The 22,667-nt window shown below is 38.8% G+C and overlaps 1 protein-coding gene across 1 annotated transcript in view; it reads left to right on the top strand.

Annotated features, from left to right (window-relative positions):
- NSUN3 (NOP2/Sun RNA methyltransferase 3) overlaps positions 1–22,460 on the top strand; it is a gene marked incomplete at its 5' end in the record, with an annotated part of 64,470 nt that extends 42,010 nt beyond the window's left edge. Inside the window, one exon of the mRNA XM_085315921.1 lies at positions 21,933–22,460. Coding sequence (XP_085172047.1) covers positions 21,933–21,982 — 50 coding nt within the window. The remainder of the gene's footprint in view (positions 1–21,932) is intronic.
- Between the last annotated feature and the right edge of the window lie 207 nt (positions 22,461–22,667).

The raw sequence follows: 22,667 nt of genomic DNA, 5'->3' as shown, positions 1-22,667 counted from the left end.
TTCCAACCTTACTGATTCTATGACATAAATCTGCTGAAGAGGATACTCAATATGTGCCCAAATTACTCTGTCTGCAAGACTTTGTCTGTATTTTGGTACCCTTTAATCTTCTTGTCAAGCAGTTGCTTCCTTCTCTACACTCATCTGTTCTTATTGCATTTTTTTTATAAATTAAAATTTTGCTTTTTTGGAACACAGAACTGTGTTTTCAATCAAAATAAGGTAGGCATTTGATTCTGCTTTGGCTGGATGGTAGAAATACTAACTCCTAGGAAGTAGTTGACATCTGAGAAGCATTATTATGATTTCAGTGGCTTATGTTGTGCCTGGAAGCATATATTACTTTCCTTTTTAGCACTTTTTCTTTTCTGGGGATTTTAATGCACTTAGGAAGTTGTCTGTTTATAATGAGTGGATTTCAGTCATGTTTCACCTTCCTTCCACTTTGAGTTAATTCTTACAGGTGAGTGCCCTTATATACTCACTTCCAGCACAAGTTAAAGTGGCTTGATTGTCTGAAGAGAGAATCTAACAAGTGTAATCATCACTTGATGTGCCATTCTGAAGTGAGAATGTCCAATTACAACTCAGTGTTTTATTCTGGCAACATTGATTTGCCAGAGTTGATTGCATTTTGGCAGGAAGTACACCTATCTCTTTTTCTATCTCTCTACTCAAGGAACCACTTCATTCTGGCAGTAGCTGTTCAACTCAGGGCAGCTGCTGCTGAAAAAAAAGGAGACATAAGGAACTAATCCAGGGAGGGAAAAAAAAAAAAAAAAAAAAAAAAAAACCCTCACCCTCACAGAACTGGCATTACTTTTACATGGGACAGCATGCTGAAGTTGGTGAGTGTCAGCAGAATTCATGTACACCTGATGGGGAGAAGTCATGGAGCAGATCAGGATGTTTCTCTATTGAGATTCAGAACCACAGTAGTTTGTTCCTGTTTTGCTTCTATACATTCAAGCTGTGCTATTAGCTGCACTTGGTGGTCAGTGTGGCATCCTGTAACTATGCTGTCTGTTTCTGTTCCCAGCTGCTATAAATCAGAAGTTGTTTCAGTGAACCTGTGACTCTAGAAGTGTAATATTGATGGAGGTAAGAGAATTGTGCTCCTTACATGTTCTTTTTGGCTGTCAGCAACAAATTCCTATTTCTGGAAGAACTCCTGCTGCAGTACTTATAATCTAAGAGGGCTAGATGCTGCTTTAGATAAAGCCCAGCGAAGTGTTCATGTATTCATTGCTCAGGTAGATGAATCTTCTGTTATTTTTGGAGTTCTGTCATATAAAGTCCCAGAATCAAGCTGCACCTTCAGAGAGAGCTTTTTAAAATAGCTTTGCTAATTAACATATTTTGTTGAGACAGGGTAAAGATTCCACCAAATTCTTGGAGTTTCTCTGAAGATACTTTGTGTGGGTGAGGGGAAAGGAACTTTTTCCTTTCTCTGAGAGGACTTCTTCATACTTGGGAAACAGGCTGTGTGTAATGTGTGGATTGCAGACCCCCTCTACTCCAAAAATTCAGAAATTCAGAAAGTTGGGTGCCTTTGCATGCTCAAGTCTGGCAGAAGTTAGATGATCTCATTATTCTAAATACGTGTCATGTCATTTACAGCTGATTCCAATTGCTTTCTTCATTTTCTTCTATTACATAAATATGGAATCTTGCCTAGAAATTTTTCTTGCCTTTACTGACTGCTGAATTGTACAGCTGACTCTCTGAGGGGAGCTGTTCCTTAGCTAAAGACAAATTGCATTGAAGTAAAACAACAAAATTAGGAGAATGCTGTCTGACATTCAGGGGTTGACAGAGTTCTTCAAATGTCTGGCATGACTGTGCAGGGTTAAAAGAGCTTACACTTTAAAACAGCTTACACTTTAAAACAATGGAATTYACATGCTTCAGAGATTTTCTATCTCCTTATCTTGTCCGTGAGGAATTAATAAGTTAGAGGCATTCATCTCAGAGTGGTGGCTTGGTTGCATGCCTTTTATTAAGTAGCTGAGGCGTGAGGAGACTGTAGCTTGATGTATTTACATAGACTGCACCTTACGGTCATGAAGACTTTTCTTTTGATGCACTTTAATCCTCTGAACTCCAAACTCATCCAACAACTGATAAAATATACCTGACTGTTGCAAAAAAGAATGTTACACTTCTAGGTGCTGTCTTATCCCTGGAGATCTCCAAACCTCTCTCTTTTTGTGAAGCGAGAGACATTATTCTTATTTCATGATTAAGCAAATGGGGAGGGGGGGAGAGAAATTAAGTGATTTGACCAAGGTTAATGTGTCAGTTGCAGGGCCTAACACACATTTCTAAGTAGCAGCAACTCTTCCAGAACTTTTTCCCCCCTTTAAAATTAAAAGATTATCTGAGATTTCATTCTATCACTTTTTTTAGGAAAGCAGCAGGGAATTTTTAGAAGAACTTATACCTGATCCTGCAAACTTAAACTTCCAGGCACAGCAGCTTCCATATGATAGTAAATGTTATGCTTTGTAGTAATGGCTTCATTATGCTTTTTCCACAGAGTGTTTTGATTTTTCAAGATCAAGTGAAGGCTAATCTTAAATTCTCTGTCCTTCCCATTAAGGAGCCATGCAAGCTATTTCAGTAAAGCATCAAGCTCTATTCAAAAACATTTCTCAAGAACGTGGATATTTTGAAAGGCATATAGGGTTATTAGACAGAAAAACTAGAAATTCCATTCATTCTTTTATACAATGTGTGTGTGTGTGTATATATGTAAATATATATATATATTCCCTCCCTCCCCCCATTCAATGACTCTGACTCTCATGGGACTGGAAGCAGGGTGTTGTTGTACAACAGGAGAACTGTTCTGCAAATAYTTCTGCTCAGGAAAAGAAAGGGTAGAAATGCATCATTAATAATGTAGATTGTACACCCACAACCTCCATCAGTTTAACTATAGTTACCCAGGGCCCACAACTTTTCAATGGATTGTTTACAGAAATGTTTTTCCACATACTGCAGAATATATACCAACACATTCTTGCCATCTTAAAATCTTCAGGTTTCCTCTGCCTTGATCTCAGCTGAGCAGTTTAACAATCTGATGAATTTTAAGTCCTTTAAAAATATTCCTGACCAGAGGCTCAACAGTTGCCTTACTTTGAATATACATATAAATATTCACCTAAGCCATCCTCAGACACTCCCTCAACAAGCAGTTCTGCTACCAGAACTTGTCAAGTTTTGCTAGCACTTCCTGTCAGATTCTAATTTTCCATTATTTCCACAGTATATACTTAGGAGAGCTGGTGCACTGTGTGTGTATATACACACATATATGTACGTCTCAGAAAAAGGAGTAGTGAAAGGACCATGACATTCATTTCTTTTGGTTGATTTTCTTTTTTTCATTGCTGGGAAATAAGAGTCTTGAAGAATTCCTTGCAATATCTCTAGAACTCATTGATTTCCGAGCAGTAGTCCATTTGTCCTTTAAAAATGATCTGTGGCTTATCCTGGAGATGTTTTTAACAATAATACATAAAAACTCTGTCTGTGTGGTTTCACATATGGTCCATTTAAAAATTGGTCACTTTTTTTTTGTGGCACTGAGTTTTTTCTTAACGATTGCTCTACAAAAAATAATGTGAATATATACCAAGACCTCTATGCTCTTTATTTCTTTGATTCTTCTTCAAAAATTTCTTGATTTCATTCTTAGATATTCAAACTTCCCATCTTTATCCATCTTTTTTCATCTCATGCCTGTTTTTTTTTTCACTCCTACCATCCAGTCCGTGTCCCAGTCCTCTGTAGTCTACAGAAAGCAGAAGCAGCAGCACCGAAAGAATTGTTTGTAGCTATAGTCCTGCAGCGCTTCCTGTTTCTTGGCTGTCTTTGTTTTCCTCTAGAGTCTACATAGTGAACATAGAAAAGAGGCAGAGGCAGGAGAATAGAGAAATGTGCAGGCACAGCTTGTTTATCAGCTGAGCTCAGTGATTTTTGGTTGATTGGAAGCCAATTATTATGAATACTTTTTTTGGTTTGCTGAAGTACTTTGAGTACAAATATGTGTGTTTGTTGGATTCTACATTTATTTTAGAGAATTCAAAAAACTGATGTGTGAATTTTTAATACTGATATAATAGTTTTCAACTGTAAAAACAATTGTAAAACTAAATACGTCTCTTAAACCACCACCACCATACATATTAAATAATAAAATAAAATTTTGACATAGGGAAGAAGGAAGTACTGTGTTCCTCAAGTGTGCTGGTTATTGGTGGAAGATATTTATATGCCCCTGTGATAGACATGAGCATAAAAATATGAAGTAGAAATGAGTAGCACTGTAAAAGTGATGGCTGCCTACATAGCGTGTTCAAGAAACTGCGCAGCTGGTAAGAGTGAGTGGGTGGGTAGAGGGGGGTGGGGGTATGTGTGTTTTTTTTTTGTGTGTGTGTGCGCGCGCATAGCAAGAAATCCAGGCATTTTAAAGTTGACAATAATGTTGCTTAAATGACTTGTGTGTTTCTGTATGCTCATGTTTGCACAGCATCACCAGTTACTGGAACTGATGCTGGATGTATCTGATGCTTTGATTTGGTGCAGGGTTTTGCTACTTGTAATCTTGTGATATGATGGCATTAGACATTTCTCAGACATGTGCCAAAACAAGCAACCCGATAATTGCCTTTTTCTTTTTCATTATTCTCTGCTATGGTAGCTCCTTTAGTGCTTTGTGTGTTTGCAGTGAGTCATCTTTATCCATAGTGTTTTTTTTTGTTTTTGTTTTTTTTTTTAAAAAAAAAAGCATAAAAGATACAACCAACTGATGGAGCACACTGGCATCATTCAGCAAAGCTTTCTGCTAGTATTCCTTGCTTAGCATTTTGGAATCAATCATGTATATAGTGCTGTGATTGTCTACAGTAGCTTTCTGTAACTATGTTTTTCTTGACAATGACAGCGTTCCTCTAGTACATTGTTGAGCAAAAATACAAACAGCCTGGCTTTCCTGGAAATAAAATATTTATGGAGAAAAGGCAGGTGTGCAGTTTGCTGCCAGCTCTTAGAGCAGAGAATGAAACACAAAGCAGATGAATATCTCTGTCTTTGGATGTTGTTCAGGGGAGCTACAAACAGCCACAATACTTGGTGTTTGCAGCCATGTTCTGTAAGAATATGAGCTACCCGTGTTTTGCTTGGTGCATGCTCCTAGGCTGTGCAAGTTCTTGAACCCCACCCTATCCCCTGACGGAGCTTTTGTGTACAGCTGGGCTCTTTGGGAATTGAGACATCTAGCTCCAGAGTTTAGTGCTGCTGCTGCTTTCATGCTTTGCGTCCTCAGGACAGTATGCGTTGGGTCACCTGTTAGCCGAAGGGCTAGGTCTGCACACACTGCATGGTGGAAGGCAGAGAAGGCCTTTTGCAGCCACATGAAGCACAGCAAAGAGGAGGTGCAAGGGGCTGGCTTGAGCACCACTCCTCATATGGGAAATGTGACTCTGAAGAGATCCTTGGATCTTATCTCTTTATCTAGATGCCTGCTGAAGGCCAAATTGTGCTCTGGTGTAAATCCATATAACTTCATTGATGTCGAAAGAGGTGTGCTGGTATGTGCTAGAGGGGAACTTTCATATACAGCCTTTTTGTGTTAATACAGAGATACGTTGTCTATTACAGTATATTCATAAATAAATTCCCATCTGATTGAGACTTTAGAAAAAGTCAGATTTTGAGTTTTCTGTGATAGATACCATAGCACTTTATTTTCAAATGTTCTTCACATGCTAATCAAGGCAGTTGAAACAGTAAAGCAAATGTCTCTTCAAATTAATCAATTACTCCAAATCAAAAAATCTGTTCAATTAATCAAACTCATAAAGAGTCTAAGAATATGTCATGAATCAAGAAAAATAATGAATTTTTCACATCACTATAACTGGTTCCAGTGTGGCTAAATTGAGGAAGAATGTGGCTATTAGGTGAATTGGAGACTTTGCTAGATCTTTCCTTGCTCTTTTTCCTGTGGAGCGGTCAGCATTAGAAGAGATTAAGATCAGAGCTACATATGGGGGAAGAAAGTCAAAGCGAGGAAAGTACCTGAGGCAGTCTGGGAGTGTGATGACTAGCAAATGTTAGTTTCTCCCCCATGATAACCAAAGCTAGTCCAGCCAAGACAGAATGGAAAAGAATAACAGCATGTTAAGATTTAGCTTAGTAGGTGGTAAGGAATGCTCACATGGGAGATGTGGAGAGCATCTGCGGAGGCTTCAACCTCTGCACTGGAGAACTGAAAGGATCTCATCTACAAATAGCTTGAAATATGAGGAGAGAAGATTGGTCAGTCCCTCCAGTCTCTAGATAGTTTTTGGCATGGAGTCTTGTTGGGTTAAGGCTTTTTATTTATACAGGCCCACTGTGGGTTTTCCACAGAGAGAACAGATCAGTCTTAAAAATCTACTTGAGAGCAGAAAATACGTGGCACTGAGTTCCCATCTGCTTCCTTGCACAGAAACCTTCTGCTCTACAGTAATGTTCTATTATGCTGTGTTAACACAGCCCAAAACTGTAATGGATGGCCCTATGACTGCAGGGTGGTGGCAGTTGTTTTTAACAGAAGCTTGTATGCTTACCACAATGTAACTGTTAACACAGGATTTCTGAACAGAAATAAATCCACATATTATTAAAGCCTCTGAGAAAATGCACCAAAAAAGAAATGAATTTCAATAAAGCATTTTTAAAGCAGAAGGCAAAATATCTGGTATTTAGCAGACTCAAACCACCTCCAAGAATAGCCTACAATAGTAAATGTCCTCCTCATATAGACTAGAAGTCATTGCCTGAACTAGTACCTGTGGGACATAACTTTGATGCACATTTTTCTTTCTTTGTCATTTAAAATAATCTCTCTATGTTAAATGGGATAGCTGATACAGAAATTACACTGATCTTGCTTTCCAGCTCTATCTATCACTTCAAAGATGACAAGGAGCACAGGCTAGCAGTGCTTGAAGGAAGGGAAGTACAAGATTTTTAAGGTCATAACCCTGTCACATTTTAGTTCGTGGTGAGGCTGGCTGTTTATACAAATTCATTCAGATACTTCTTTCAAGATGTATTTGCTGTATCACACTGAACTGGACTACATAATTTTGCTCAGAGCAATATTAGAACATTATGGATATTTTTCCATGGGATACTTAAAAAAATAAATAAATAAAATACTACTTGTTGGCAAATGGAAGACTTGTCTCCTGACTTCTTACAGAAAAGAAGCTATACATAAAAAGAAAAGTCTTTGTTTTGAAATTTTCCTTGATGAAATTAGCAATGAAGTTAGCTAATTGAGAAGAAATTTTCAATATTGCTCATTTGAAACTTGAGTTTGGTTTTAGTGGTGAGAGAAAAATCATGTATGAAAATGGAGAATCAGTACTTATGATAAGCAAAGCCTAATGGAGCATTTAATCCCGTGGATTTTATTTTACTCAATTGTGTAAATAATACAGTAATAAAATTAGGAGAATACCCAATGAAAACTGATGTCTATATATGCATTAAAATGTCTGTCTGCCAAATGCAGAAGTATTGATGCCAATGAAATTTCTCACGTTGAGCTTAGGATCAGTTCTTTAGTTCTTGGACCGGAATTTGAGCTGTACAGTTTGTATGAAATGAGGAATTACATTTCTGATGAAATACTCAGTTGAAGGCATGAGTGGAAGGAATCAGTATCACAAGGATATAATGACACTGTCTTGATCCAAGTATGGGTGGCCTTCAGAGAAATTTAGAAATTTGTTGCTGAATATAGGTGAAATACTGGATGTGTCAAACAAGTCAAACATTGATTCCAAAGCCAGCAGTACTATGTCAATACTAAACACTTTGGTAAATACCATCCCAAAAACTGGATGACGAAGAAGATGTTGATATGTGTTTAGCTATTGATGCTGAAATTTGCTCTTTATTTATCGTGGTTCCAGTGCCTTACTGGAAGGAAATCCAGTTCATCCCTCTCTCTTCTGACTTAATTAAATTGTTCTGAGAATTAACATGTCTAGAATTCTGTATTATTTATGCAAACAATTGCACCATATTTCTTAAAATCAGAGTGCACCAGACATGATTATGAACCTTATTAAAATTCTGACTGTTGTAATCATTTGGCAATTCATAAAACAATGTGTTTAAAAAATCATAACCTCTAGTCTGTTCTGTCAAGAGTGCTCCTCTGTTAGACCCATGCAGTTTCAGTCCATTTTTTTCTTTTGTCTGTTAATATGCAGACATAACAAGTGATAACATGTAAACAAGAGACTGCTTTGTGCAGATAAATAGACTCCTGCTGTTAAACAAGTCTTTAGCAGTTTGCATTAAAAATAAATACAAATGCAAACTGGAATACAATATTTATTTTAACAACAGGAGGTTTATCAGTGGTAGTGTTCCCTGATGTTTCAATATTAAATAAGTGGCTTTTAAAATAGATTCACTAGTCCAGAAGTTTTACATAGTTTAAATCTTTGGTACTATTAACAAAAGGGAAAGCTAGTAACAATTAGCAGTTCTTCACAATATTCAGAAATTGTCTGCATTATTTGACAAAGAAATACTGGTTCTTTGCAACCACATATTTGTTTACCCACTACGAATGTAGTCACAAAAGATGGAAGAAGTCATGAAGACTTCTGCTGATCTCAGAGTATTGAATTATACTGAAGAAGAGGGTGGTCCCCCCCCCCGGCACAAAACAGATCTGGATTCTATATTCCTATGGAAATAAATCTATCATTGGACTGTTAAATATCTCCAGTATGTGCTTCTCATAAATTCCAAAGTTACTTAAAAAATCATCAGAAGTTTATAAAACAGTGAAGTTTCCTTTATTTTCCTGGTAGAGTCACATCTTTAGACTTGCCTTTCACAGCTGTTCTCAGACACTGTGCTTAGTCTTGTTCCTTCCTGTCCGCGAACTTGTTTTTGATATGCAAAACTGCTTATGATGTGGTCAGAGAGGTAAATATAAGGCTCAAAGGATCAGTAATGAAGAATGGTACAGCTTATCTCCAACTTATAAATTCAAGACAAGCTCAGATCATTAACGGTGGTATACTGAAGAGCTATCAAATAATAACGAGCAAAGCAAGGTAAACTCAGCAAGCAATGTTCGCAAATATTCTTTTGAATAAAACTGTAGATTCACTTTACTCTTTGATTCAGTTTTGCATTTAAAGCCTTACAGCAAAAAGGGAGAAAAATAGAAGCACTGGATACACTTAGACAAGTACTAGTTTCACTGTGTTCTGTGTGCACTATGAAAGTGATCGTGCCTTTTGTCAGGCCATATATTTAAGGATGCTTTGTCTTGCACAGTCATCCAGTTAAGTCATTCCATGATTTAGGTTACTAATCATACAGGAAGAATATTGAATGTCTGAATGAACACTTTACAAATACTTCTGAGGAAGGTCATGTGTTGTGATGTGTTTTTGAAATAGCTGTGATATATAACGCTCAACAGAGACAAAACTGATAAAAAGTCTCTTTGAACAACAGCAACATCAAAGGAGTAAATCCAATGTAAATTAGCTATTGCTCATTGTCCACCCTGCACTGAGGAGCTTTTGTCCATTTCTTTGAGGATAAATATCAGATCACAAGGAGTACCGTCACAGTTGTGCAAAAGATAAACTTGTAAAAGCAGTTTGGGGATGCATGAGTTCAAACATTATTTTTCTGCTTATTTCTCAGAGTGAACATGTAACTTTGGGCAAGTTTCATAAATTTCTTCCTTTTTCACTATTTCCTTTCTGTTGAAAAGAATGATAACATCTGTACTGTATGAAGGCTTCATTGCTTGTTTTAATCAGTTAAGTTTGTACGATCTTTTATATTCCTGTGGCATCTCCATCACAGTATCTTGGAGAAATGCTTAATTTTTTTCACTGGCACAAAGGTAAAGAAGGAATTTATTGGAGTGGCAAACTAACATACCCTGTGATGGTAGCTCTTTCAGAACAGACTGGCAACATGATGTGTAGGCGTGACAGGTAAACCAATGTTTCTACTGCAGATTGTAAATAGTCCTTTTTAGGATTTGTCTACCCTGCAGAAGTTATTCAAATTGCTTACACTAGTTTCTGTACTTTGACTGAAATTTCTCCTGTACTGCCCTAGGAAATACTTCTTAACTAGTTCAGTTACCAAAACAAAATGCTGAGAAATGTGCCTTGAAATCTGATAGTTCACGCCAGTATGTGCAGGACTAGTGTGAATTCAAAAACATGAAAATTGTTCATGATTTTTCCATTCTTGTTTGAGCAAGTCTGATTGCATCTTACATACAGAAGACCTAACGTAATACAGAAATAAAGACTTGTCCTTGGAAACTTCCTAAAGAAGTTTCTGCTGCTCCCCCATTGAGAACTATTCTACACCCCCAAAATGATTCCAGCAGGTTTAGAGTTGAAACTTGCTAAGATAGGGAGTGGTATTCAGTGTTGCGATGATATTACCTGACTCTTGCTATTTCTTGTGTTTTCTAAAGGGAGAGTAATTGAGCTACAATTATTTACAGAGAGGTGTGTCAGGGTCCTGAGCACACCAACAGGCTCTGCAACCTCTCTCACCCACTCCAGGATTTAGCTGCTTACACTGGGGGCAGCTCTGACACGTTGTAAATTTGTGACTGTACATCTACTCAGGTGAACACAGCTGAGAGCGAGCTGGAAGAGACATTGTTAGGAACCCCCTGCATCTTGCCTGGAAGCTGCGTTTAACCTAGGCTCTTGCCCTTGGCTAAGCTATATTGCAGGTATGTTTGTGTCCAGCCATGTACTTTGCTGACCCCAGYTTTGCTTTGCTGGCTTGACTTTCCAGCTTCACCTTGGGCCTGCCCCATCACTGTGGACTTGTCTGATGATAACTGAACTCTCAGCTGATCGTGGTTACTGTTGTTGGACCTGCTCTGCTTTTTGTCTTTGGGTATTGGGTTCTTGCTGATTGCCTCAACACCCAACTCCTCTTCCCTGGCAGAGTTTCACAGGCCATTGCTGCAGCCTGGCAGGGTAAGCCACAGTGACTGTGATGCAGGAGTTTTGGGAAGAATGTGCTCAAGTTTTGCAGGGGCACAGGTGGTTGAATCACAAAGCCATTCTGAGAACTGAAATAAATTCTTTAACCAACAGATTTGCCAGCAAGGGTGATGAAAGTGATGGTACTAATGTGAAGCCTTGCAGGCCAACAGAACTTTAAGAGAACAGGGACCCAAGGTGGCTGAACCATGGCAGTCTGGTGAGCTTGGAAGTGAGACCTTGACTTGGGTTGTGACAAGGCCACAGCTACATCTGAAATCGGTGGAAATGTTTTGGCTAGCATAAGCAAGGGTAAGATTTTACCCTGTATAATTTGGCAGATGCATATGTTGTTAGAAGATTTAATACAAGGCTTTCTGTTTTGTTCTCTCCATTCCCTTATTAAAGTGCAACATATGGTTAACTTTCCCATTGAATTGTGGTCTGTTAATGAAGCAGGCACTTGCAATAATCATACTTCTTTCTCCAAACTCCCTGATTTGGCAAGTTGGTCTATCGGTATTCTGGGAGATTGCAAAAGTTTATTTTTTGTTTCCTTAGTGCTCATCATACATGCAAGYCAATATATTTTGATTGGTTGGCAGTTGAAAGTGCAATTAAACATTTCAGAATCTGGAAGAACTTTTTGAAGGCATTTCTTTCCTTTTTTGTTGTTTTTGTTTTTTTAAGTGACAGCACAAACAAATTCAGTGTTTCATTTAGATGGTGCCAGCTGTCCATTGTGAATGCAAATGATGAGCCAGTAGAACTGCATGGTAGCCTTGAACAAACATGTGAAATAGAAGGGTGTTGTTACATATCCTGCAGGTGCTTCTGTTGCGAGACCCTTTTCACTCAGAGGACATTTAGCTGATGTATTGTACAGCTGGTCAAAGAATGCCTTTAGGCTATTCGGAAGTTTCCATAGGAAATGAAATGCTTTGATGGAGTTCACTGCAAAACATTTTTTCTTAAAATCAGGCTAATTTTGACTCTCTTTTCATGCTGATAATTTCAGATCTCTGCCTCTCATATTCTGTTTGCCTCTTCTTTTTATGAACTATATACAGTACGTCTGAGATTTCAAAAAGCAGTAGGTATTTTTCCACATCCCAGGATGCAGATTTCCAGTGTATTTCAGTCTAGCAGAAAGCTGGAGAGAGGAATGTTAGGGAGAAAACCTATGCAGACCCTCTCTCTACGGTGTAGTAGGGAGGCTTAGGGCAAAAAAAAGATGCCAAATCTCCTCAAACCTTTGATTCAATGTGATAAACTGCTATATATTAATAGTCTGATAGCACATTTCCTTGGGCCATGATACAGCATAGAAGTACTGTAGACACTCCGGACAGCCCTTTTGGAGCAAGGCTTCATTGAGTTCTTTCAGAGGCAGGTGTGTTACCACAACTGAATGCCTAAGGGTGCTTTCACAAAGGTAAAGGTACGCACACCTTGCCATAGGCCTACTGGCATCAACAGTATGTTTGGTTTAGTCTAATACAGGTGCAAGAATAGGGATTCAGCTTGACCATAGCTGACTCTGTGAACCCTGGGGTATTCTTCTGTCCTGCTTCTGCCAGGGACAAATAATGTGCTAGCTTTCAGCTCTTTTGAACAAAGGTTAATGCTTTTGACAATCATATGTGTTCTTGTTCATGCCCATAGGCCCGTTAGCCTCACCTCCATCCCTGGTAAGGTGATGGAACAGCTCCTTCTGGATGTCATCTCCAAGCATGTAGAGGAAAAGAAGGTGATCAGGAGTAGCCAGCAGGGATTCACCAAGGGCAAATCCTGCTTAACCAATCTGACAGCCGTTCCTCAGAGGGCAGATGCTCCAGCCCTCGGATCATCTTCGTAGCCCTCTGCTGGACTCTCTCCAGTACCTCCACGTCTCTCTTGTACTGGGGAACCCACAACTGGATGCAGTACTCAAGATGAGGCCTCTCCAGGGCTGAGGAGAGGGGCAGGATCACCACCCTCAACCTGCTGGCAACACTCTTCCTAATGCACCCCAGCATACCACTGGCCTTCCTAGCCACAAGGGCACATTGCTGGCTCATGGTCAACTTATGCAGCAGCACTGCCAGGTCCTTCTCGGCAGAGCTGCTTTCCAGCAGGTCAGCCCCCAGCTTGTACTGGTGCCTTGGGTTATTTCTGCCTAGATGCAGGACTCTGCACTTGCCCTTGTTGAACCTCAGGAGGTTCCTCTCCACCCAGCTCTCCAGAAGAGAGAGTTACAGAAGAGGAGTGAAGAAGTAATCATGATTTAAGCCGAACACCAACCCAGCTCGAATTCATCAACTTGTTTCCCTTCAGTCTCAACAGAAAGTCCAGAATAAGTCTGAGAGGCACATTTCTCTACCACCTCTAGACCTCTTTTCTTATGTATTTTGAGATATCTTGAATCACGAGGTGCAGATTATTTCTTAGTATAGACTTTTAAAGTTAGCATCATTGAAGAATTTTTCACTTATATTTGCCTGATTGTTAATGCAAGTTTATCTCTACAATTGTACAATTTATACCTACTACAGCCACCCAGAACTAGTTCTGAATTGGAGAAGTCTGCAGCAGGTCTTTAACCTTAAGTGAAATATACTATAGATGAAGAAGCAAGGATAAATTTATTGTTAGCCTTCAAACACTCTGGAGACCAAACTCTCAAATCTATGGAAACCCATTGTTTGAACATGAGTTTAGAAGTAAGAAGTTTTTGTGGTCCTCAACCTCAGTCCTTGGTACTCAAATTGCTAGGTAAGCCTGTAAGAAATGAAAATGTTTCTATTTTTTAGTTTTCCACTACACTTTAATTTTTATCAGTGATTAGACAATAATACTTCATGGATTAATTTAGTAACAGAGCAGTATTTTGCTCCCATGGATAACTGACTAGCTCACCTGAAGATGACAAATATCATGTCTTTAATACTTTTGAAATACCGTTCAGTCAATTATTCATACAAAACAGTTTTATTATGTTCAAGGGCATTTCACTAAATCTTGTGTTTTAGCATAGTGTTTCCTCTGTGATTTGTCCAAGGTCACGTAGGAACTCTGGGAAAGTACCTGACGATAAACTAGGAGATTTTGAGTCCCACAGTAGGATCTTAACCAAGCAGACCATCCCTCCTTGTGTTGCATAACTGTATGGTAGCTTGTATTTACTGGTATTACAGGAAGATTATGCTAAACAAAGGTAAGATGGAAGCTCGCCTATTTGTACATAAGGGTGATACAATTTAAAGAGTTTTCAGTTCGGAACACTTAATTTGAAGATAGCTTATCTGCCGATTGGGTGACACACTGTTGCATATGACATCATTTGCAAACCTGTGAAGAATACGTGTTAACAGGGTAGCTAACTGCATTCTGCGTCATGGGAACTGTTTAAGCTCCTCATGTGTGTTACCCTAATGCATGTTGCCTTTGTTCATATTTTTTTGGAGATGATAGGTCAATGAAAGTAAGGTTTTTTGGAAGTAGACAGTTGGAAAATTATGAAGAGGGAAAAAGTAATCAGTCAGATTCCTCCCCAGATAATAGCAACTCTCAGCTTGCATTAGAATACAAAGTGTTTGGGGCTTCCTTCCTTAGTGCTGAGCACTGGACTGCAGTGCTACTTAATGAAGATTTAAAAAAGATGCTTTCCTGTGAATTCCAGAATGCCAATGTGTTCCAGCAAACCTCTGAATGTTAAACCTGATGGAATAGGAACACAAGTATGTGTGCCGGTAGCCATGCATGGTATGAGTATTAATACTCCAAGCTTCTGTCACAAAGTGTGTGCAAAATGGCATGAAAGTTCTCTTTCTGGCTGCTACACCAAGGTGTTATTTTGCACACTGTGCCTGGTCTCTTTGTAACTGAAAAGAAGGGTAACTGGTATAAGTTGCCTGGGATTTGGTGTTTATCTGCTACCATAACATGTCAATGCTATAAAAGGTCTAAAGGCTTATGAGCTGCAGAAGTGTTCAGGTTGTGAGACCCAACTTCATTGACCCTCTGTTCTGTTCAGTTCCTATAGCCCAGTGATTTGTGATCCCACAAGCAGTGTGCAGACCAAATGACTCTATTTACAGCAAAAGACCTGTGAAAAGAGAGAGACCTGGACCCGAACCTGCAGGCTATGTAGTTAGGGGAGGAAACAGTGGGGGAGGCTAGTCCTGTTGCTGTTTTGCTCAACACAAAGGTTCAATTTCCTTGATAAATGATGGACACTGCCTCCAAAATTGGAACTCTGATCCCAAAGGGGCCCTGTGTTATTATAACATAAAGAATGGTTATTAAACTGTCAGAGGGTTAATAGTTTCATCTTAATAATCTTGATAGATGGTGCACATTTCACCAGTTCTCCAAAAGCCCACAATGAACTTTAAAATATTTTACTATTGGCTTGCCCTTCATTTCCCAAGGAAGTCTAAGGAGAACTCTTCTTGCTAATAAATTCTTTATCATAACTTAGCTGTTTTTCACCTTATAGAAGGGAAATATATCCTTTGCTGTGCTGCCTGATTAATCGGTCTAATTTTATCAGGAAAATTAAATTCTCATATTTATTTAGGAAGTTATTTAAAGACGTCTGAGCAAAAACCCAGCACGTGAGCCTGATGACTATTCTGCGTAAGAATCTCCACGCTTTATTAACTTACTACTTTTTAAGTGATTTCTGTCTGAAGGATTCCCTTCAACTTTGAGGTCCATCTGTCTTCTATTCTCAGAATTTCAGGATGATGAATGGGATGTCAGATATGACTTACTCTGAGAACTTCAGGAATTCATATAGGATAGCTCTTACCTGTACTTCTAAATACACTCTCTATGAGGTAGATAACTTGTACAGCTGGCCAGTTCTTGTGACCAAAACAAATATATGAACAGCCTTATAAGAGTCAAAGCAGCTATATTCTTAACTGAAGTAGTTTTAAAATATCATTGATTGTCTGAGAGGAGAAAGAAGAACTAGTAAGTACATGTGTAAAGATGCATGGGAGTTAATCCCAGTCATAGAAATTGTAGTCTACAACTAAGAATTAAGATAAGAGAGACTTAGCAATTTCCAGATGATAGCAGTGATGCTCTGCTTCTCTTGGCTTAGATTTGTATCCGAAAAAGAACATCTCCCCAGATTTGCAGAGCTAATGAAGATGCACAAGCATCTCTATTTGCATGTATCAGTGACAGTTTCCAAAACTAAAGTATGCTGAATCCAACAACCAGAGGAGAGACCAGAGGAGAGACTCTGCTAGTTGATTTAGTCTATTTTAATGTGGTCATCGATGGAAAGCACAGCAGCTTGCAGTGAGATGCAAATCTTTATGCTTTAGGTCACAAGCCAATTAGCAATTGCCTGTGTTTAGGAAAAAAAATTCTCTCTGGATTATACTATTGCAAAACTGTGTTATGGAATTCCTTGAGCTTCTGGTAGTGACTATGCTCAAATGTTAGGCATGGGTCTGATGTGGCAGTTCTGATGGTAGGGCAATCCTTCTGTCCTGGCATAGAAGAGTGTTCCTGCATGCAGCCCCTAATGAGAGCTGTGGTAGACCTGGTGAGGTGAATCAAACATTGTGCTTCCTAGCTCAGCTGGAAATAGGCTTGCTTTTGACTCCTTGGATTTCAGGGTTCTGTTCTTTTTACTTCAATTAGAATTTCAACATACCCTGCTGATAGTAATAGGGCAGTTACCAGAGTTAGCAGCTTTCTACTATTTTATATAGCATTCCCATGCCATTCCAAAGAATTCAGCAATAAGAGACATTAGCTAATAGGTAGTTGATCAGTTTTATCAATTCTTCATACAAAAGGCATTAAAGGATAAATTGCCATCTACTAAAGCAGAGTAGATTATGACAATAACACAGACAACAGCATACTAGAAAACAATATAAGCTATAAACTTTGAAGCAAGACATTAAAAGACATGTGAAAACCTTTTATTGATTGCCTAGACAAAGGCTATAAAGCTAAAAATTAGCTACAGAAGAGGAAAACAGAAAATACAAGTGCTATGTAGTTCTATTCTTGGAGACTTCTCATTCATGATTCACTGCTCTCTTAAGTTTTATTACTTTACCATCAATCAGATTACGTGCTCAATATTTGTACATAAAAGTTTTAAATGTATGTATTTACAAGATTGAATGTATACTAGAGCATGGAAAAGTCTGTCCATTATTATAATGAATAAGCTTGATTCAGATTCAATGGTCAGGCATAGCTATATCTAGGATAAAATTGAGGGAAATAAGGTGTGGGAATGGCCATGGTGACACCTCTCCTATCTTTAAGAAAAGTGCACTAAAATATCCTAAACCTCACAAAGCACATAAAGTCTGGAGAGCTATCTTATCGTAAAAGATGGAACAAAATAACATGTATTCTGTCCTTCACTGTCAACATGATGACTCGTAAGCATTCTTTTTCTCTGCAACTTCCTCCTACTATTATCATCCTGTCTAAGCTAAATGACCTGTGACAGATAACAAATACAGGATAGTTCATGGGCAAAAATCACACTCAAAATTGGATATATTGTGAGAGTATTGTAACCTGCTAGGCTGAAGCTAAATAGAAATGAAACGCTTTTTCTTCACCCTGCAAAAGTTCTCTCCAGCACAACTTTCCAGGTAGCTGGTTCAATTAATGCAGGATGAATCTTCCTTGTATTGGACCTTTCTGGTTGAAAGGTTGGTTTTCATGACTTTGGAAGATCAACAGAAACAGGAGCTGATTGATTGACTCTGTGATGGGAGATCAGATTCAGCACTACAGTAAACATAATATAATCTTCCTGGCTTTCATGTTTCTCACACTGAGGTTTTAGATGTATTTAAAGCATGGTTCTTCAGTGTGGAAGTCAGACATTTGCCTCTATTAAACCTCTGGTTAGAACAACATCTTTATTCAGGAGAGAACTTAAACAAATGCTTTAATGTTGTCCTCTCTGTCATAGATGATTGAGAATGTAATGGCATCAGTTCAGTTTTGTCCTGTTCTTATCACATAATCATTAAGGTTGGGAGGGACCTCTGGAGATCATCTTGTCCAACTGCCCTGCTCAAGCAGGCTCACCTAGAGCATGTTAGACAGGGTTGCATCCAGGTGGGCTTTGAATCTCTCCAGAGAAGGARACTCCACAAGCTCTCTGGGCAGCCTGTGCCAGTGCTCTGTCACTCTCACAGGGAAGAAATTCCTGCTCATGTTCAGGCGGAACTTCCTGTGGTTCAGTTTGTGCCCATTGCCTCATGTCCTGTCACTGGGCACCACTGAAAAGAGCACGGCCCCATCCTCTTGACAGCCTCCGTTAAGGTATTTGTAGACGTTGATAAGTTCCCCTCTCAATCTTCTCTTCTCCAGGCTGAAGAGTCCCAGCTCTTGCAGCTGTTCCTCGGAGGGCAGATGCTCCAGCCCTCGGATCATCTTCGTAGCCCTCCGCTGGACTCTCTCCAGTACCTCCATGTCTCTCTTGTACTGGGGAGCCCAGAGCTGGATGCAGTACTTGAGGCCTCTCCAGGGCTGAGGAGAGGGGCAGGATCACCTCCCTCGACCTGCTGGCAACACTCTTCCTAATGCACCCCAGCATACCATTGGCCTTCCTAGCCACAAGGGCACATTGCTGGCTCATGGTCAACTTATGCAGCAGCACTCCCAGGTTCCTCTCTGGAGAGCTGCTTTCCAGTGTGTCAACCTCCAACCTGACACACGACTTAAATATCGTTTACATTTGGGGACAGAGTGTTTGAAGGTAATGATAAAGGGATGAAAAGGCGATGTTTAGCGTATTTTAAAGCTGAGATTGGGAGAATTTTACTCATATTGTCCAAGGTGCTTCTGACTGAAGATGGTGTTTGAGATTCTAGCTGTTCCTTGAAACGTATGGTGTAGTTTAGTAAATTTCTTTTATTTATTTATTTTTAAGTCTACAACTGGTAACTCAGTGGCTGTTGTTACTTTTTGTTTTAATTTGATCTGCAGAATGAATTGTTATTATCACTTTTCTGAAGTACTTTTCCTGAAAATAATGTTCGATTTACAATTAGTGACAGTTTTCAGCAGTTAGTGATTATCTCAAGGATCATGTTATATCAGGTCTCAGGGAACAACATCAAGTTACAAATTGCTTCTGCAAGAAGTTCAAAGCAAACAAATCAACATTCTACTAAGTGACTTGGGTTTTCAGTGATCAAATGCATTTTGCCTTGCTGTGCACCACTTCAACAACTGAGATGTTCATTGGAAGATAAAAGTCTCCACCTCTGGGATTCAGTGTCTCTGGATCTCACTTTCTTTTGACGAAGCCTGTATCGGATGGTCTGTGCCATACAGCTCACAGCTTCTTAGATTTCATAGGTTTTTGTAAGTTTTAGTCTTTCTGTGTGAGAGAAGGGATTTACAGATCAATTCTCTGTTGTGTTGGCGTGGACACTATGTTTTGGTGATTATAGGTACTCTAGAGATGTAAGGAGGCTATAAAGGCTGTCCAGCTGCCTGGTTCAAAGTTCTCTTAAGACAGGAGAAACTTGAGACACTGGAGTCCATCTAGTTGTTTTATGTCACTTGATCTAAGGAATGTTTGGAACAGGGGCAGTAGGAAGAGCCAAATTATCAAACATAACTTAGAACAGCTTCTAAGGTCTGGATATTGCAGAGGGTACATAAAGCATACTTGGTCTCTTGGGCCTGACTGCAGCTTAGCTAAACCTAAAATTCTGGACTGCTGTAGTTAGGTGCATTTTATATTTACCATGTCCGGTTGTTAACATCCTGATGATGTAAAATGAGTGGAGTTTGGAATCTGATCTATCACATGTTAAAATCACTGGCTATGACATGTTAAGAAATAGTATGGGGTCATTACACGTGTTCTGCTGTGTGTTTGGTAAAGTGAAAGTGTAGAATCTTGAATATGTATTCACTGGTGTTCTAACTAACAGAGCTTGAAGTGAGGAAGAAGATAATTGTCTCTTTTAGGTTACTAAGCTTACAGAATACTGTGAAGGGTTGTCTAAGCATCTTTCTGCAATACAGATAGTTTATGGGCTACTTCAATTTGAGTGGTGTATACTGAATTTGTCATGCAGCCAGTAGCAAAATATTGTTAGAATTTCAAAAATACTACAAGTTACAGTTTTCTCTATGATATCTGTTGCACTCAGGACACAGTAGCTGCCTTTCCTACTTCAGCATGATATATTAATAAGTGTTAGTCTTTGGCCTGGAGGATGGTGATTATAGGCACTACTAATTATTGCCTACTGAGATTTAGAAAGGAAAGAGGGAGCTGTTTGAACAGTAGCATCTACTTCTGGCCCTCCTCGAGGGCTAACTTCTGAAAGCTGAGGAAAAATAAATGGAAATTGGGAAGGAAAATGAGGACGGGGGAAAAAAAAGTGAATGAAAATGGGAGTTAAAAAGACTTCCTTACATAGGTAAGATACCTCAGTTCTACAGTATAAAAAACAGTTCAGGTAAAATCCTGTTCTGGAATAAAGAGATGGTACTAATAGGCAACAAATGGAAGAAGGAAATACAGTAGTCAAAGTAGATTATACATTAGGAAGTGCAGAAGATTGGAAAGACTCAGTACTTACCTAGAAAAAATCTATGACTTGACAACAATATTTTAGAGGTTAATGTCCACAAAAATTTTAGAGAATATTGAAAACAAAATAGAATTGTAGAGGCCTGTGAGTAGGTAAAGCTGTCAGTAACTGATGCAAGAATGGCAGAGATATTCAATAAATACTTTTTATTGGTACTGAGAAAGAAGGGAAGTAATACATTCACACCATATGAAGATAATGAGGTACTTTTTAATCTACTGGTAATTTTGAGAAGGCTGTTGAACAAAGCCTTTTAGAGATTAACACCTAGGCTTACTGATTTAAGATAACTTTTATCAAGGATACAAAAGATTTAGATGAGCTCATGTTTCTCTATTCTCTTCGTACATTTTGGAACACTGGAGAAATTCTAGAACTGTCTAAGAGAGCTCGTCTTTTGGCAATATATTTTAAAACAAATTTGGTGATATGGATAAAAAAAGAACTGTTAGCATGATGTCTGTCTATCTCAGACTCAGTATTGAACAAGTAATGCAGAGTTGATTTATAAAGAAGTGACTAGGTTTACATAAAATTAAGTGCCAGGAAATGTGAATTTTTGGCGAAAGTCTGTCAAACAAATTTAGATTTTCTTTGATTAAGCCTTTGTTGGTGAAGACAACTGCAAAGTTATAATAGACATAGACTTTGATAAGGAGTTTGATGTAATGTTACAGTTGCTTAAATGTTTTAGCACTCTGGGGTTGGTCGAACATGCCTTTATGTATTAGGTATTTGCCAGATGGGAAAGTAGTTGTCAATGGTCAAGTCACTACCCAAATAAAAAGTGGCATGCATCTTAATAGTCTACACTATGTGAACAGTATTTGGCATCTTCATTCTCTGGGAATAAATGCAGCCCTAAGACTGCTAAAAAAATTTTTTTAGGTGCCGTAAAGACAATCAGAGTGATAAATAACATTGAGGACAGTGGCAATTTATCAGATCTAGATCACTTACTGACTGGAGCCCATTCACACAAAATTCACATTCAAATGATACGGATTTTTGATTCCATGTAAAGCATGGATTTAGAAACAGTGCAAGACAGGTAGTAGCTTTGAAATGGGGAACTGAATCTTCAGAAGTAGAAAACAGTTCAGGTGTTTTAGTAGGGCAAGAATCTCAAACCTTCAATGCAATATTGTGTCAGAAAGGGCTGCTGAGATGCCAGGCTTTTGAAAAGGAATTAAGGAGTAGGAGGGGGAAAAAAAGCAAAAGGATTTTAACCTTTATGATCTGATGTTCAAAATTATGGCAGGTGCAGAAAACAGGCCCCAAAGTCTTCTAGAGACTGGAGAAGACTTCTAGCAGAAATTCAGGAGGTGCTCAATCTGTGCAGCTGTCAAGAAGATGACTCTGAGATGATTTGACTGCAATATGTAAGTGCCTTTGAGAAAATAAAATACTGGTAGAAAAGGGCTCTTCAAACTAACATAGAAAGACACAGCGAATCAGTAGCTGGAAGCTATTGCCAAACTCAAATGTGATAATGAGACACAGTTTTAAAAATGTATGTGATCATCACTGGTACAAACTGCCAAGGAAAGTGTTTRGACTCTTAGTTGCTGTTGTTTTCAGGTCAGGAGTTGATGTCTTTCTGGAAGACATGCTTTGGTTGTACAAGTTACCAGACTTCTTCTGTGGTACCTGAGTAAAATTTAGTGGCCTGTGAAATACAGGAGGTCAGTAAAGATGATTGTAATGGTCTTATCTGGCTTCAAGCTCTATGAATAAATGGTTATGTTAAACAGGAGCTCAGATCCTTCTTCATTCTGTAGAGTATGATAAGCCGTTTATATTTCATTTTATTCTCTAGTATAAGCCTTATTTTACAGCCTCTAATATTTATATATGTGAATCGAGGAGAGGTAGGTGACTGCAGTTGCTCATCCTTGAACCACAGTGCAGTCTGTGTTTGTGACCAAGCCAGTCTGATCCGTGACTGTCTGCCCAAGGACTGGCATGTGCTTACCATTTTTTGGTAGCAGTAAGT

The sequence above is a fragment of the Rhea americana genome, unplaced genomic scaffold (assembly GCF_003343005.1).
Source record: "Rhea americana isolate MKP2758 unplaced genomic scaffold, rheAme1 scaffold_442, whole genome shotgun sequence".
NCBI classification, from domain to species: Eukaryota; Metazoa; Chordata; class Aves; order Rheiformes; family Rheidae; genus Rhea; species Rhea americana.
The sequence above is the reverse complement of the archived record's forward strand: the minus strand, read 5'-3'. Positions and strand labels throughout refer to the sequence as shown.